This window comes from Globicephala melas, chromosome X (assembly GCF_963455315.2).
Source record: "Globicephala melas chromosome X, mGloMel1.2, whole genome shotgun sequence".
Classification (NCBI taxonomy): domain Eukaryota; kingdom Metazoa; phylum Chordata; class Mammalia; order Artiodactyla; family Delphinidae; genus Globicephala; species Globicephala melas.
Window position 1 is genome coordinate 37286401 of NC_083335.1, and position 13739 is coordinate 37300139.

General features: G+C 37.6%; 1 protein-coding gene across 3 annotated transcripts in view; it reads left to right on the top strand.

Moving 5' to 3' along the window:
* RBM41 (RNA binding motif protein 41) overlaps window positions 1-13739 on the top strand; it is a 70375-nt gene that overhangs the window by 899 nt on the left and 55737 nt on the right. Inside the window, exons 2-6 of one of the 3 annotated variants that reach the window (XM_060292646.1) lie at window positions 2247-2363; window positions 2926-3118; window positions 3807-4011; window positions 5893-5964; window positions 6836-6870. In XM_060292646.1, the coding sequence (XP_060148629.1) occupies window positions 2247-2363; window positions 2926-3118; window positions 3807-4011; window positions 5893-5964; window positions 6836-6870 (622 nt within the window). The remainder of the gene's footprint in view (window positions 1-2246; window positions 2364-2925; window positions 3119-3806; window positions 4012-5892; window positions 5965-6835; window positions 6871-13739) is intronic. The other 2 variants (XM_030835813.2, XM_030835816.2) reach the window with 2 other exon arrangements.

Sequence of the window (13739 nt, forward strand, 5' to 3'; positions counted from 1 at the left end):
TTAAAAAATGTTTATGATATCTTTCATACATGCAAAATAATGTATATATACAGGTTAAGGAATAATAATAGACTCGTACTCACTACAAGCTTTAGAAACAGAACATTACCAGTATCAGTAGCATGGATGCTGTATCATTTGATAACAGCAGTATCATCGATACAGTATTCATAGAACATTACCAGTATCAGAAGTCCCTTGTGTGCCCTTCCCTGAGTGCTTCTCTTCCCTCCCTGAGGGGATCACTAGCCAGCATTTTGCGTTAATCATTCCTTTGCTTTTTTCTTTTTAAATAGTTTTATCACATACGAATTTATATCTAAACAAAGTGTTGCTAGTGTTATCCAATTTTCAACTCTACGCAGACACATATTACATGAATTTTTTCTGTGACTTGCTTTTTTTCACTCCACATTTCTTTTTGAAATTCATGTGTACTGATGTATTTAGCTATGGTTTATTCATTTCAAAGCCACTTTAAACTTAGCAGGAACTTTCAGAATTCTAAACAATAAGTAACGATTAAGATACTGAAAATGAATTTTTGAAAACCCTGGGCCTATGGATACTTTAGAATTTCCCAAAGTTGGTATAAGTCTGTCTAAAGCATGGGAATCTTGCTTATAATTATGGGAGATACATCTTTTACGTCTCATCATAACCCCAGTAGTAAAGGGCTATTTTTTAAGAAAGGTATTTAATATTTATTTTCCTCATGGAATTAACTCACTTTGTTTTTGTCTTTTATAATCATTTGTTGCACACTTAAATGGTCCTGCTATTTCTTTACACTCAGAGTTTTTAATTATTTAGGGTTAGTTAGCTCATATTAGCATTACCTAGATTTCTACACAGTAGTGCTTAAGCTGTAAAATGTTATGACCCCCTTGATCTTTGTTTCTATACTCCCTTCTTTGGTAATCTTCTCCTCTCTCACAGCTCCAGATCCTGACAACACAGATGACTAAAGATTTCCATATGCAGCCTCAGACTCTTATCTATGCAACAGTTCTGCTATCACTTTCCTTTTAGCCAGTATCACATTGTCACCTCAGACTCCATATGTCTTTGGAGCATTCCTGATACTTCATGTTGGTATTTCAATTGTAATAGGTAGTTGACTCAACACGGCTAACACAATAATGACTTCCCTTTCCCAAACCATTTAGTCCATCTGGAACTTCCTCTTTAGTTCATTGGTCCCATCTCTCAGTTGCACAGCTTGAAATTCAGGGTTATCTTTCACTTCTCCCTTACCCCAACCTTCAAAAGGCCTTTCTCATCTAACCCTTCCTTTCAGTTTCTATTACCACTCCAGTTTGTACTTCCATCACCTTATGCTTGATAAATTATAGTTTCCTAACTAGTTCTTCTGGTTTCTTTCTTACTATTCCATACTATTCCATAGGCTTATTATAACCACATTCATTTTCCTAAACCATCGCTTGTACCATGTCACTTAACTACCTAATAAATTGCTTTCTACTACGTGTACATTAAGGTCCAGACCTCTTAGTTGGTGTATTTAAGGCCATTCACAGTCTGAGTCTAATTACCCTTCCGACATGATCTCCCGAGGCTCCCATACATGAATGCCAGCTAAATTGAACTTCTTATTATCCCCCAGAACGTATTTCTGTCTCTTCATACTCGTTCTCCCTGTTCTTTCCTTCATCATACTCAATCCTTCAAATGCCAGTGTAAGAATTACCTTTCCCAAGTCTTCATTTACTACCTTGCCTCCCAATTATCTTTCTTCTGTGAACTACTGATTTGGCATATGCTTCATAAAGAAGATATAAAAGATATAAAATCTTTCTTCCTCTCTCTCTCCCTCTGTCCCTCTCTCTCTCCCTGTCCTTTTCCCTCTCCCTCTCTCTCCCTCCCTCCCTCCCTCTCTCTCTCTCTCTCTCTCTCTCCCCCCCTCCCTCCCCCCCTTCCCCTCTGCCCCGCACATGCACTCAACACATACGTATCTGTTACCTTCCCCTAAATAAATTGCAAGTTTTTTGATGATAAAGACTCTGTCTTGAATATCTTTGACTCCATCAGTACCTAGCACAGTGCATTCATTGTGTGTAAACAGGTATTTAGTTAATGTTTGTGGAATGAATGATAAAGGACAACAAATAGAGAAGTGTCTTTGAACAAATGGGATCACTAATGGTAGATAATATAGATAAAGAATATATTTTGAGATTAACTGTCTCTTCTGCTTTCCACATATATTCTTGTATCTATTCCAGGGTAAATAGCTGTGTGAAGAGTGATGAGCATGTCCTGGAGGAGCTGGAGACAGAAGGGGAGAGGCAGCTGAAAAGCCTCCTTCAGCATCAACTTGATACCAGTGTCTCCATTGAGGAGTAGGTATTGGTTTTGCAAACAGACGATCATAGACCCTCACCTCCAGGTGACAGACGCCTCTTGAAGTCTGGATGTAACACTCCTCTCCCAGCCCGCTTTCCTTGGCAAACTTCTACTTATTAGGCAGGGTTTTACTTCTGTGTCTCTTCCTCTAGGAAACCTCCCATATCCCACTCCGTCTGGGCTAAGTACCTTTCCTGTATCTTCCTTTAACATACATAGCACTTATAATCCAGTATTATCATTGCCTGTTTACTTGCCTCTCTTCTACAGTTCTTCCACAAAAGCAGAAACTGTTTTTATCTTTTTTACTGTTTAATCCTCAGTACCTGGCACAGTCTCTGATGCGTAGTAGGTACCCAATAAATAAATATTTGATTCAGTCATTAGTCCTGGATTATTGGTGGAGTTCCATATCACTACAGTGGTGCTTCAGCCTAGAAATAGTATGTGAGAGAGAAATTGCCACTGAGTTTCATTGTGCCTCTTAATGGCGAGCCCCATTTCTGTGAATTGTGGTAACCTGAAGATGTCCTTACTCTCTTCCTGCTTGTTTTGCAGATGTGTATCTAAGAAAGAGAGCTTTGCTCCTGGTACTATGTACAAGCCCTTTGGGAAGGAAGCAGCTGGGACTATGACTTTGTCCCAGTTCCAGACACTGCATGAGAAGGACCAGGAGACTGCTTCTCTCAGGGAACTAGGGCTTAGTGAGACAGAAATCTTGATTTGGAAGAGCCATGTTTCAGGTGAAAAGGTGAGTGGGGCAAATTTTTTCTGGAGAACAAAAAGTAAGATCTTTTCATTTTGGTACTGAGAACCTTTTCATTTTTAGTTCTCACAACACTGAGCTTTGTGTCTGAATCTTCTTTGGTTTTTAGGATAGGGACCTTGGTAAAAGAGAAGCTGCTCCTTGACTTTTTTTTTTTTTTTTGCAGTACGCGGGCCTCTCACTGTTGTGACCTCTCCCGTTGCGGAGCACAGGCTCCAGACGTGCAGGCTCAGCGGCCATGGCTCATGGGCCCAGCCGCTCCGTGGCATGTGGGATCTTCCCAGACCAGGGCACAAACCTGTGTCCCCTGCACGGCAGGTGGACTCTCAATCACTGCGCCACCAGGGAAGCCCCTGCTTCTTGACTTTTTCCCCCCTAAACAAATGGGATTTTATTTATTTTTTTAATTTTATTTATTTATTTTTGGCTGTGCCATGTGGCTTGTGAGATCTCATTTCCCTGACCAGATGTTGAACCCGTGCCCTCGGCAGTGAAAGTGCAGAGTCCCAACCACTGGAGCGCAGGGTATTCCTGCTCCTTGACTTCTTAGCTAACATGTCTGTAAATGACCATTTCTGGGCCCTGATCATTTTCTTTCTTGTTTAAGGCATCAGATTGTCACTTTTAGGGTGTGTCCTCTGTGATATATGCCATCTCATTTCTCTTATTTCAGAGGGCGAGACTTAGGGCAACCCCTGAAGCGATACAGAACCGTCTTCAAGATATTGAGGAAAGAATCTCAGAGCGTCAGCGCATCCTTTGCCTGCCACAGAGATTTGCAAAGAGCAAACAGCTGACCCGGCGAGAAATGGAAATAGAAAATTCTTTATTTCAGGGAGCTGATCGTCACTCCTTCCTCAAGGCTCTTTATTACCAAGGTATGTGATCGCCACTGACTTGATATGTTCTTTCACTGACAGGAAGATTTAACATCAGGGCACTAACTATGAAGAGTTAGTGAAGGGAGTAGGGGAAAGATGAACTATTGCTACTCTTGAGGAATGTATAGTCCCTTGAGAAAGACAAATATGTACCTAGTTAGTTGCAGTACAACATGAAAATTGCTATTGTAGAGACGTGAATAAAATGCTGAGGGGACACAGGGATAGAACATCTAAGTCTAACTGGGGGAGTCAGGAGTTGACATTTGTACCAAGTCTTGACTGATCAACAGGCACTTGTCAGGTAAATAGTGGGGAGAGGGCATTACAGATAGTGGGTGAGTAGGAATAGGATTGTGAAAGAACCTGGTGTGTCTAGGGAACAGTGAAAAGTTCAGTGTGGCAGGAAGTATAGGACACAGTGAAGACTGACAGGAGATGACGCTGGAAAGGTAGGTGAGGCTAGATTGTGAAGGGTCTTTAGGTAGAACTATAAACTAGCACAAAATATATAGATAAATGGTGTGTGTCTTAACCAGAAAGAATGGGTTTAACAGGTAAGTTTTGCTAGGCACCGTGGAAGGTATGCAGAAGTTTAAGAAATGGTTCCTGACTTTGTGCCAATTGCTGGTTGGAGAGAGAAACATAACATTTAGTAACAATGCTAGATACAGTTGTTAAGGGCTGTAGGAGTTCAGAGGAGGGAAAGGCCACTGTGCATTGACTGGCATTACTGAACATGGCCTCTCAGAGGAGGTAAAATTTAAATGTTCTTATAATACCACCAAGTCTTCAGGAGAGGGAAAGGCATTTCACTAGCAGCAGTTGTCGCAAGCACTATGGCATGTTTGGAGTTGTCATGAGAGACAAGGTTAGAAAGGAAGCTAAAATTTTTGAACTTTATTTGGCAGGTAGTATAGACCTATACAGAGTTCGTTATTCAGTTAGTCATTTTGGATATGGTTAAAGGTCTTTGAGCCAGGGGTAACATGATAAAAGCAGTATTTGAAAGTGATTAATCTAGTGGCCAGTAAGTAGGATGCACGAAAGGGAGAACTGGAAGCAGAACAATTTAGGAGGCATTACAGTCATTTCAGCAGGAAGAGCTGACTAGGATGATGGCAATGGAATTGGAAAGAGAAGTAGGTATGATTATAAGAGACATTACAAAAGAAGAATTGGTAAAACTTGTTGACTGAGAATGAAGGTCAGTGGAGAGAAATGTGTCAAAGATAGCCCAGGTGCTTCAACGCTGTGTAATTTAACAGTCGGCAAAATTAAGGAAGCCTTTATGGGGAAATTTTGAGGAAAGATGATGAGTTTGATTTTAAACATGTTAAATTTGTGAGACCGCAGGATCATCAAATGCAGATATCGACGAGGCTGTTGGAAATGCAGCAGTGAAGCTCAGGGGAGAGGGCACAACTAGATCCATAGAATTGGGGCTCATCTATGCTTAGACCATAGGTAAAGCCAACAGAATGAATGAATGATTTGTTAGAGACAGAGAGACCATAGACATGGAAGAGCAGTGGTGAAGGAAGGAAAGAAAGAATGAACAAACAGCCTTTGGTGGAGAGACATTTATAGCATACTGATTAAGAACATGGGCTCTGGAGGCAGACTGCTGGGAACATCCTGGCTCCCCCCGCTTACTAGCTATAAGATGTTGGCAAGTTACTGCTCTATGCTTCATTTTCTTCATGAGAATATTAATGAGAATATTAATAGTAGCTATGTTTTAGGGTTGTTAGGAGAATTAAGAGAGGTAATACATGTGAATCACTTAAAGCAGTACCTGGTATTTGGGGTGGGTGGGTGGTATATGAATCTGTTCTGTTTCCTATCTTTGAAACTCCTTGCTTTACACCTTCACAGCATACCACAAAAAGACAAGTGCAGACAAGTACATGACCTCAATGAAGAGGAAGATAAAATTAGGCACAAAAGGCAAGTCGAGAGTTTTCTTACAGTGTTAGATTTAGGAATGTAACCTAGGGTCCCAGACTTCTAAGTTGAGTTCTTATTTAATTCCATATTCAGTATATGACAATGTTTATAGGACATGATCCACAGGGAGCATATTATCCTGATACAGAATATTAAAGAGAGGAGTTAGTAGAAGTTGTAATAAAGCTTTTACATTTAGTGTTGTTGATATTTTTCTCTATACCTTTAAGTTATTATACCAGACATAAAATGACCTTAATGAATTTTAGATCCTATTTTGTAACTAATTCTGAATACTTTTATTAATCAGTAACGTATAACTATTGATGATGATATAATAGCTAATATTTTACTTTTGAAATGAACTTAAAATAAAATTGCCTGTTTATTTGGGGGGGGGGGCTATGTGTACAATTCTGTGAATTGTAAATCGTGTAAATCACATAGATTCATGTAACCACCACCACAATCAGGATAGAGAACAGCTCTATGGCCCTCAAACTTCCTCATAGTATCCATTGATAGTCACTCCCAACTCCACCCATAATCCCTGGCAATCACTGATCTATTCTCCATCACTGTGATTTTGTCTTTTAGAGAACGTCATATGAATGGAATCATACAATATATAATCTTTTGAGAGTGACTTCTTTCACTCAGCATAGTGCCTTTGAGATTCATCCAAGTTGTTGTGTGTATCATTCATTTTGCCGAGTAGCATTCCATTGTATGAATGTTCCAGAGTTTGTCTATCCATTCACCCATTCAAGTGCATTTGGGCTGTTTCCAGGTTGTGGTGATTATGAATAATACTGATATGAATACTCTTGTACAGGCTTTTGTGTGAACATAAAATTTTTATTTCTCTAAGGTAAATATCTAGGAGTGGGATTACTGGGTCATATGGTAAGTGTTTGTTTAACTTTATAAGAAACTGCCAAACCATTTTCCAGAGTGGCTGAACCATTTTGCATTTTCACCAGCAATGTATGAGAGTTCCAGTTGCTCTACATCTTTGTCAGCATTTGGTATTGTTGGTATTTATTTTAGTTATTCTAATAGCTGTGAAGTCTTATCTCATTGTAGTTTTAATTTGCATTTCCTTAATGGCTAATGATGTTGAACATCTTTTCATATGCTTATTTGCCATCCTTATATCCTGTTGCTAAAGTGTCAGTTCAAATCTTTTGCTGTTTTTTAACTGAGTTGTTAATTTTTTCCTGATGACTCTTGAGAGTTGTTTATGTATTCTAAACACAATTCTCTGTTGGATATATGATTTGCAAATATTTTATCCCAGTGTGTAGCTTGCCTTTTCATTCTCTTAACAGTGTCTTTTGCAGAGCAAACTTTCTTTTATTGTGGTAAAATATACCTAACATAAAACTGACCATTTTAACTATTTTTTAAGTGTATTAAGTATATTCACATTGTTCTGCAACAATTGTAACCATCCATCTCCAGAACTTTTTCATCTTCCCAAATGGAAACTTTTTACCCATTAAACACTAACTCCCCATTCTCCCTTTCCCTCATCTCCTGCCAACCCCCATTCTGCTTTCTGTCTCTATGAATTTGAATCCTCTAGGTACCTCATGTAAGTGGAATCATAACAGTGTCTTTTTGTGTCTGGCTTATTTCACTTAGCATAATGTCTTCAAGGTCATCTATGTTGTAGCATGTATCAGAATTTCCTTCCTTTGTAAGGCTAAATACTATTTCATTGTATGTATCTACCACATTTTGTTTATCCATTCATCTGTCAATAGACCCTTGTGTTGCTTCTACCTTTTGGCTATTGTGAATAATGTTGCTGTGAACCTGGATATACAACTATCTGTTCCAGTCCCTACCTTCAATTCTTTTGAATATATACACAGAAGTGAAATTGCTGGATCATATGGTAATTCTATGTTTAATCCTTTGAGGAACCACCATACTGTTTATAGAGGCTATACCATTTTAAATTCATACCAGCAATATACAAGGGTGTCTTTTGCCCATTTTTTAGATGAGTTGTTTATTTGTTGTTGAGTTGCAGTTCTTTATATATTCTGGATATTACTCCCTTATCAGATATATGATTTGCAAATATTTTCTCCGATTCTGTGGGTTGCCTTCTTAGTCTGTTGATAGTGTCCTTTGATGCACAAAAGTTTTTATTTTTGATGAAGTCCAATTTGTCAGTTTTTTTTTTGTTCCCTGTGCTTCTGGTGTTATATCCAATAAATCACTGTCAAATCTAATGTCATAAACCTTTTTTCCTATATTATCTTCAGAGAGTTTTATAGTTTTAGCTCTTATGTTTAGGTCTTTGATCCATTTTGAGTTAACTTTGTTTATGATATAAAGGGTCCAAATTCATTTTTGCATGTTTGATATCCAGTTTTTCCAGTACTACTTGTTGAAACGACTGCCTTTCCCCATTGAATGGTCCTAGCATACTCTCTGAAAATCATTTGACTATAAATGAAAGAGTGTATTTCTAGGCTCTCCATTCTATTCCATTGGTATGTATGTCTGTCTTTATGCCAGTACCACACTGTTTTAACTACTGTAGATTTGTAGTAAGCTTTGAAATCAGGAAGTGTAAGACCTCCAACTTTGCTCTTCTTTTTCAAGATTGTTTTAACTCTTTGGGTCCCTTGAGATTCCATATGAATTTTAGGATGGATTTTTCTTTTTCTTTTTTCTTTTTTTTTTCCGGCCATGCCGGGCAGCTTGTGGGATCTTAGTTCCCCAACCAAGGATCCAACCCAGGCCCATGGCAGTGAAAGCACTAAGTCTTAACCACTGGACCACCAGGGAATTCCTGGATTTTTCTATTTCTGCAAAAAACGTCATTGGTATTTTGATAGGATTGCTTTGAATTTGTAGATCACTTTGGGCAGTACTGACATCTTAATAATATTAAGTCTTCAATCCATGAACATGGAATGTCTTTGCATTTATTTCATTTATTTGTATCTTTAATTTCTTTCAGCAACATATTGTAGTTTTCAGTGTACAAATTTTTTTGCATTAATGCAAATATTTTAAATTTTGATACAGTCCAGTTTACGCATTTTTTCTTTCATGGATTGTGCTTTTTTTACGTCTAAGAACTCTGTCTAATACCAGATTATGAAAAAGGATTTATTCCTTTACTTTCTCTTTTTTTTAAACCTTATTTTTTATTTTTATTTTAAATTTTTGGCTGCATTGGGTCTTCGTTGCTGCACATGGGCTTTCTCTAGTTGCAGCGAGCAGTGGCTACTCTTCGTTGCAGTGCGCGGGCTTCTCATTGTGGTGGCTTCTCTTGTTGCAGAGCACGGGCTCTAGGCATGCAGGCTTCAGTAGTTGCAGCACGTGGTAGTTGTGGCTCACGGGCTCTAGAGCATGGGCTCAGTAGTTGTGGTACACGGGCTTAGTTGCTCTGCAGCATGTGGGATCTTCCTGGACCAGGGCTTGAACCCGTGTCCCCTGCATTGGCAGGCAGATTCTTAACCACAGCACCACCAGGGAAGCCCTATTCCTTTATTTTCTTCTAACAGTTTTATGGTTGTATATTTTACATTTAGATCTATGATCCACTTTGACTTACTTTTTACATAAGGTGTGAGGTTTATGTTAAAGTTCACTTTTTTACTTATGAATGTCCAATTATTCCAGTACCAATTGTTGAAGAGAGTATTCTTTCTTCATTTACTTGCCTTTACATTTTTGTCAGAAGTCAGTTGACCATATATTTGTGTTAATAATTAACATGATAGTTAATGGTGAAAGACTGAAATCTTCCTTCCAATACCAGGAATAAGACAAAGATGTCTACTCTCACCACTTCTATTTACAGTGGAATGAAATTAGAAATCAATAATAGAAGGACGTTTAGGAAATTTACAAATATGTGGAAATTAGACAACACTCTACTGAATAACCAAGGGATCAAAAAGAAGTTAAAAGGGACATTAGAAAATACTTTGAGATGAATGAAAAAAAAATAACAAAACTTAAGGAATGCAGGAGAAGCAGTACTTAAGGGGCTACCTAAAGCTGTAAATGCCCATATTAATAAAGGAGAAAAGTCTCAAATTTATAATCAAAACTTCCACCTTAAGAAACTACAAATCTTTGTCCAAACCCACAGAATATACAATACCAAGAGTAAATGGTAATGTAAACTATAGACTTGGGGTGATTATGATGTGTCAGTGTAGGTTCATCATTTATAACAAATGTCCCACTCAGGTGAGAGATACTGATAATGAGGGAGGCTGAGCATGTGTGGGGGCAGGGGAGCATGTGGGAAATCCCTGTAACTTCCCCTCAATTTTGCTGTGAACCTACAGCTTCTCTAAAAAAATAAAGTTTAATGAAAACAAAACTACAAAAAGAAGAGCAAACTAAACCCACATCAAGCTTAAGGAAGGAAATAATAAAGATTAGAGCAAAAATAAATGAAAAAAAGAATTAAAAAATAGAGAAAATCAAGAAAACCATAAGTTGGTTCTGTGGAAAGATCAACAGAATTCACAGTCCTTTAGCTAGACTTACCAAGGAAAAAAGGGAGACTCAAATTTCTTGTACCCTGTTCTACTTTGATTCTTTTTTGCATGGAATATCTTTTTCCATCCTTTTACTTTCAACCTTTTTTTTTTAAAACAAAACAAACCAAAAAAAAGTGTGTCTCCTGTAGACAGCAAATAGTTAGATCATGTTTTCTTTTTTAAATCATTTTTTAATCCATTCTTCCAATTATGTAGAGTGTTAATTTATATTTAATGCATTTAAGTGGAGTCTGTTGTTAAGGTAGGATTTACATCTGCCATTTTGCGATTTATTTTCCGTATGTCTTGTATCTTTTGTTCCTCTATTATTCAGTTTATTCCTTCATGTTAAATAAGTTTTTACAGTATGTCATTTTAATTAACTTGTTGCTTCTGTTACTTTCTGTTACTCTTTTAGTAATTGCCCTGGGAATTATAATTAACACCTTAGCTTAAACAAATTTGTATTAAAGTGCCAACTTAATTTCAATAATATTAAAAAACTTTGTTCCTTTTTAGCTCTGTTCTCTCCTTCTTCCTTTGTATTATTATTGTCATACAAATGACATCTTTCTAGATTTTAAGCCCACCAACAGAGTTTTATAGTTATTGCTTTACACAGTTATCTTTTAAGTCAGATGGAACAAGAGTTACAAGGACAAAAATGTTTATAGTGTCTTTAATGTTTACCTATGTAGTCAAATTTACTAGTGTCTTTGTGTGAATTTGAGTTACTGTTTAGTGTCCATTTATTTCCGTCTGAAGGACTCCCTATAGTTTTTCTCATAGGGCAGATCTTCTACTGGTGAACTCTGTCAGTTTATGTTTATCTTGGGATGTTTTAATTTCTCCTTTAGTTTTAAACTATAGTTTTTTGCTGGACATTGAATTTTTGGTTGGCAGTCTTTTTCTTTTAGCAGATAAAATATGTCATCTCACTGCCTTTTGGCCCCTTGTAATTTCTATTGAGAAGTCAACTAATAATCTCAGGACCCCTTGTCCATGGTGAACCTCTTTTTTCTCACTGCTTTCAAGATCCGTTTTTCATCTTTTGCTTTTGACAGTTTGACTACTTGTCTTAGTGTCTCTTTGGACATACTCCACGTAGGTATCTTCGTGTTTATCCTACTTGGAGTCTGTTGAGGTTCTATGATGTATGGATTAATGTTTTTCATCAATTTGGGGAAGCTTTCAGCCATTAACTCTTCAAATATTCTTTTTACCCCTTCTTCTTCTTCTGAGATTCCATTATGCATGTGTTGGTATGCTTGCTGGTCTCCCATAGGTCCCCAAGGCGCTATTATTTTTTCTTCATTCTTTTTTCTTTCTGCTCCTCAAATTTAGTAATCTTCGTCAGTTGAGGTAGTTGACATATCTTCAGGTTTGATGATTCTTTCTTCTGTCAACTCAGATCTCCTGTTGAGCCCCTTTAGGGTATTTTTCATTTCAGTTATAGTACCGTTCAACTCGAAAATTTCTATTTGATTCTTTATTATAACTTCTATCTTTATTTTTATTCTCTGTTTGGTAAGATATTCTGAAATATTCTTTATAAAATGATTTCCTATAACTGTTTGAATAACTTATGATAACTGATTTAAAGATTTTTCCTGAGAAGCCCAATGTGCTTCCTCAGGGGAGTTTCTATCAGCTCTTTCTTTTTTCCTGTGTATGGACCATACTTTCTTGGTTTTGGGGGGTTTCGTTTTGTTTTTCTCAGTGTCTTTGTCTTAGTCATCTCAGGCTGCTATAACAAAGTACCATAAACTGGGTGACTTATAAACAACAGATATTTATTTCTCACAGTTCTAGAGGCTGGAAATCTAAGATCAGGGTTCCAGCATGAACAGGTTCCGATGAGAGCCCTCTTCTGGGTTGCAGACTGCTGAATTCTTGTTGGATCCTCACATGGTAGAGAGCAGAGAGAGGAACCAAGCTCTGATGACTCTTATAAAGGCACTAATCCCATTCCTGAGGGTTTCACTCTCAGGACCTCATCTAATCCTAATTACTACTCAGACATCCCCATCTCCTTTTATCATCACACTGAGGTGTAGGGATTCAAGATACGAATTTTGGGGGGACACAAATATTCAGTCCATTACAGTCTTATAATTTTTTTTGTTGAAAATTAGACATTTAAAATGATATTATGTGACAACTCTGAAAATCAGTCAACCCCTCCCCACCCAGTGTTTGTTGTTGTTGCTATTTGTTTGTTTAGTGATGTTCCTGGACCAATTCTGTCAATTTTGAATTCTTTGTCATGTAAAGCCACTGAAGTCTGTCCAGTTAGCATAGTGGCCCACTAATGATTGGAGAGTTTTTCTTAAATGTCTTGAATCAAGAACTCTACCAGCCTTTACCAAGGCGCTGTGTGTGTCTGCGTCTGTGTGTGTGTGTCTGTGTGTATCTGTGTGTGTGTGTGTGTGTGTATTGGGTCACTCCTTCAGTGCTCAGGCGGCCAGTTTGCAACTTGGTCTTCAACTTCACTTCCTGCTTATGCAGAGCCTCAAGATCAGTCATAAGTGAGAGACTAGTGACTTCTCAGGCCCTTACTTTCCTTGGCATATGCATAGCCCTGCACGTGTACCTTACCTTCTAGAGTCCCAGGAATGTGTCTGAACATTTCAAAGCCCCCTATGGATATCTCATTCCCTATTTTTCTTTCTTTTTTTTTAAATTGTGGTAAGAATACAACATGAGATCTACCCTCTTAACAAACTTTTAAGTGTACAATACAGTATTGTTAACTATAGGCATAATGTTGTACAGCAGATCTTTGGAACTTAAGTCATCTCATATTATTGAAACTTTATAACCATTGAATAGTAACTCCCCATTTTCCCCTTTCCCCTGGCAACAACCATTATACTCTTGGCTTTGATATTTGTGATTTCAATTCTTTTGGATAAATACTCAAAAGTGGGATTGCTTTATCATATGGTATTTCTATTTTTAATCTTTTGTGGAACCTTCATACTGTTTTCCATAGCAGTCATACTATTTTACATTCCCACCCAAAGTGTACAAAGATTCCATTTTTCCAGATCCTCACCAACGCTTGTTATCTCTTATCTTTTTGATAATAGCCATCCTTACAGGTGTGAGATGATATCTCATTGTGGTTTTGATTTGCATTTCCCTGATGATTAGTGATGTTGAACACCTTTTCATATACCTGTCGGCCATTCATATATCTTCTGTGAAGAAGTGTCTATTCAAATACTTTGCCCATTTTTTAATCAG